This window comes from Oculina patagonica, chromosome 9 (assembly GCF_052425735.1).
Source record: "Oculina patagonica isolate OP01 chromosome 9, crgOcupat, whole genome shotgun sequence".
Lineage (NCBI taxonomy): Eukaryota > Metazoa > Cnidaria > Anthozoa > Scleractinia > Oculinidae > Oculina > Oculina patagonica.
Window position 1 is genome coordinate 14,946,655 of NC_135766.1, and position 2,443 is coordinate 14,949,097.

General features: G+C 38.9%; 1 protein-coding gene across 1 annotated transcript; it reads right to left on the minus strand.

Moving 5' to 3' along the window:
* Nucleotides 1–2,104, minus strand: LOC144664969 (uncharacterized). The gene is made up of 2 exons (XM_078526163.1): nt 2,005–2,104; nt 1–1,568 (listed from the first exon to the last, which is right to left on the minus strand). The coding sequence occupies exon 2, from the start codon at nt 1,339–1,341 to the stop codon at nt 1–3; it is 1,341 nt and encodes a 446-aa protein (XP_078382289.1). The 5' UTR covers nt 1,342–1,568; nt 2,005–2,104.
* Nucleotides 2,105–2,443: the final 339 nt, after the last annotated feature.

The window sequence follows — 2,443 nt, forward strand, 5'->3', positions numbered from 1 at the left end:
TCACTGGCAGGTAATCTTACATCTTACCAAACGCCGCAGGCCATTCGCGGGGAGCGTGTCAACACGCGTGAGAGCGCGCAGGTGATCGAGGCGTTCCTGCGCGTGAGAAATTTCTGTGTTGAAGCCCAGCGCTTCTGCCATTTCTTTCGCTTGAGTTGCAAACTTTTCTGCTTCCGCACAGTTACCTTTTCGGTATGCCAGATCTGAGCTAGCCAGGTTGAACTGAATTTTAACACCTACGGCGATTTCTGACCAGTATTTTGTCTTCAGCCTGTTCAAACACTCTTGCCCTTTAGCGATAAACTCCTCGCTCACAACGCGTTCTCGCGCGGCCTCGGTGCGGCAATCGAGCAAGAGCATTACTATTTTGATCAACGCAAAGTGGTGTTTCTTCACGTAGAGCTCGAGGCCACCGTCTTCCCTCTCTACCCGCAGACATACGTCGATGCACTTTTCCAGGTTTCTTAGAGCTTCGTCTACGAGTTTAGGGCTTCTCTGGGACATGCGTCCAATAAAATCGAGCAACACGCTCGCTCTCTCATAGACAATGAAACACGCGTCGAGGTTCGTGTGACACGCGTGACTGTTTTGCTCTGCAAGTTGCACCAAATGATCCGCTTCGCCTAACTGCTTCTGTCTTCTCATCACTCTTGCTCGATAGCCATAACCCCTGGCAGCTAAAAGCTGTAACTTTTTAGCTAAAGGAATCAAACTGAACGATTCATCGATCAACTGCAGAGAGCGTTCCAACTCGTTTTGGTAACATGCTCCCACACTCTGTTCCAGTTTAATGGCTATTTGAGTGTCCGCATCGGTAAACTCGAATAACAGATCGCTTGCGTACTTATCAAAATCTTCCCATTTGGCGTTGTCACGGCGTGACTGAAGCTGATTCATCACCAATGATGACCTTTTGTACAGCACCATGCTCTCTTCAGAAAGGGAAGCTGGACTCAATTTGAACAGCGGAGAAACAACTCTTGCTTTCCCATTTTTTCTCGTCTTGCCTGATTTTGACGACGCTCTAGTACCGGTTTCTAGTGTGACTGAAATTTCGCTAATTGTTTCACGAGAGATTTGTTTCTTTGCGCTTTTTCGTTTTCTTCTTTTTCTCTGCGAAATGGTATTCAAAGAGAAACTTATCTTGTATTTGGTGTCAGGTTCGTGGAAGCGGAACAGATAGCCCACAACTCCTATCATACATCCGGCGTTTGTCTCGCTTTTACTTTCGCTTTTGATGCGTTTGCACTGATAATCAGGCATTTTAAGACTAGATTCCCCAGCTTTATCGTAAGTTACTGCCACTGTCATCTCGTACTTACGGTGTACGATGAGTATCATGCGCGTAAATCTTGAAAAGTTACATAAAATCTTGAAAAGTCACGTAAAATCTTGAAAACTTACATGTAATCTTGAAAAAAATACATAAAATCTTGAAAAACGCGAAAAAACTTGAAAAACGCTAGAAATCTTGAAAAACGCGAAAAAAAACTTGAAAAAAGCTATATATCTTGAAAAACGCGAAAAAACTTGAAAAACGCTAAAAAACTTGAAAAACGCGAAAAAAACTTGAAAACGCGAAAAAACTTGAAAAAAGCGAAAAAACTTGAAAAACGCGGAAAATCTTGAAAAACACGAAAAATCTTGAAAAACGCGAAAAACTTGAAAAAAGCGAAAAAACTTGAAAAACGCGGAAAATCTTGAAAAACACGAAAAATCTTGAAAAACGCAAAAAACTTGAAAAAAGCGAAAAAACTTGAAAAACGCGGAAAATCTTGAAAAACACGAAAAATCTTGAAAAACGCGAAAAACTTGAAAAAAGCGAAAAAACTTGAAAAACGCGGAAAATCTTGAAAAACACGAAAAACTTGAAAAAAGCGAAAAAACTTGAAAAACGCGGTAAATCTTGAAAAACACGAAAAATCTTGAAAAACGCGAAAAACTTGAAAAAAGCGAAAAAAAACTTGAAAAACGCGGAAAATCTTGAAAAAAGCGAAAAAAAACTTGAAAAACGCGGAAAATCTTGAAAAACACGAAAAATCTTGAAAAACGCGAAAAAACTTGAAAAACACGAAAAATCTTGAAAAAGGCGAAAAAAAAATTGAAAAACGCTGAAAATCGTGAAAACACGAAAAATCTTGAAAGCATTGAAAAAGATCGTCAGGTACGGTGGCTGGTTAGGGCCATGATAGAAACATGATTTTATTTAGGGACTGACTTAATTTAATTTAGCAAATTCAAAAACGATGTTTTAAAGCACTAAAACTTAACCGCAGAATCACTGTTACTTATCTTCATTACACTTGTAACTTTGAATTTACAGTTCTAGCTCTAAATTGACACTCACAACAAAATTTAATTTTCACTTACAACTGAAAAAAAAAACACTTGTAACTGTAAATTCTACACTTATAACTGTAAATTTACACTTATAATTCTAGGT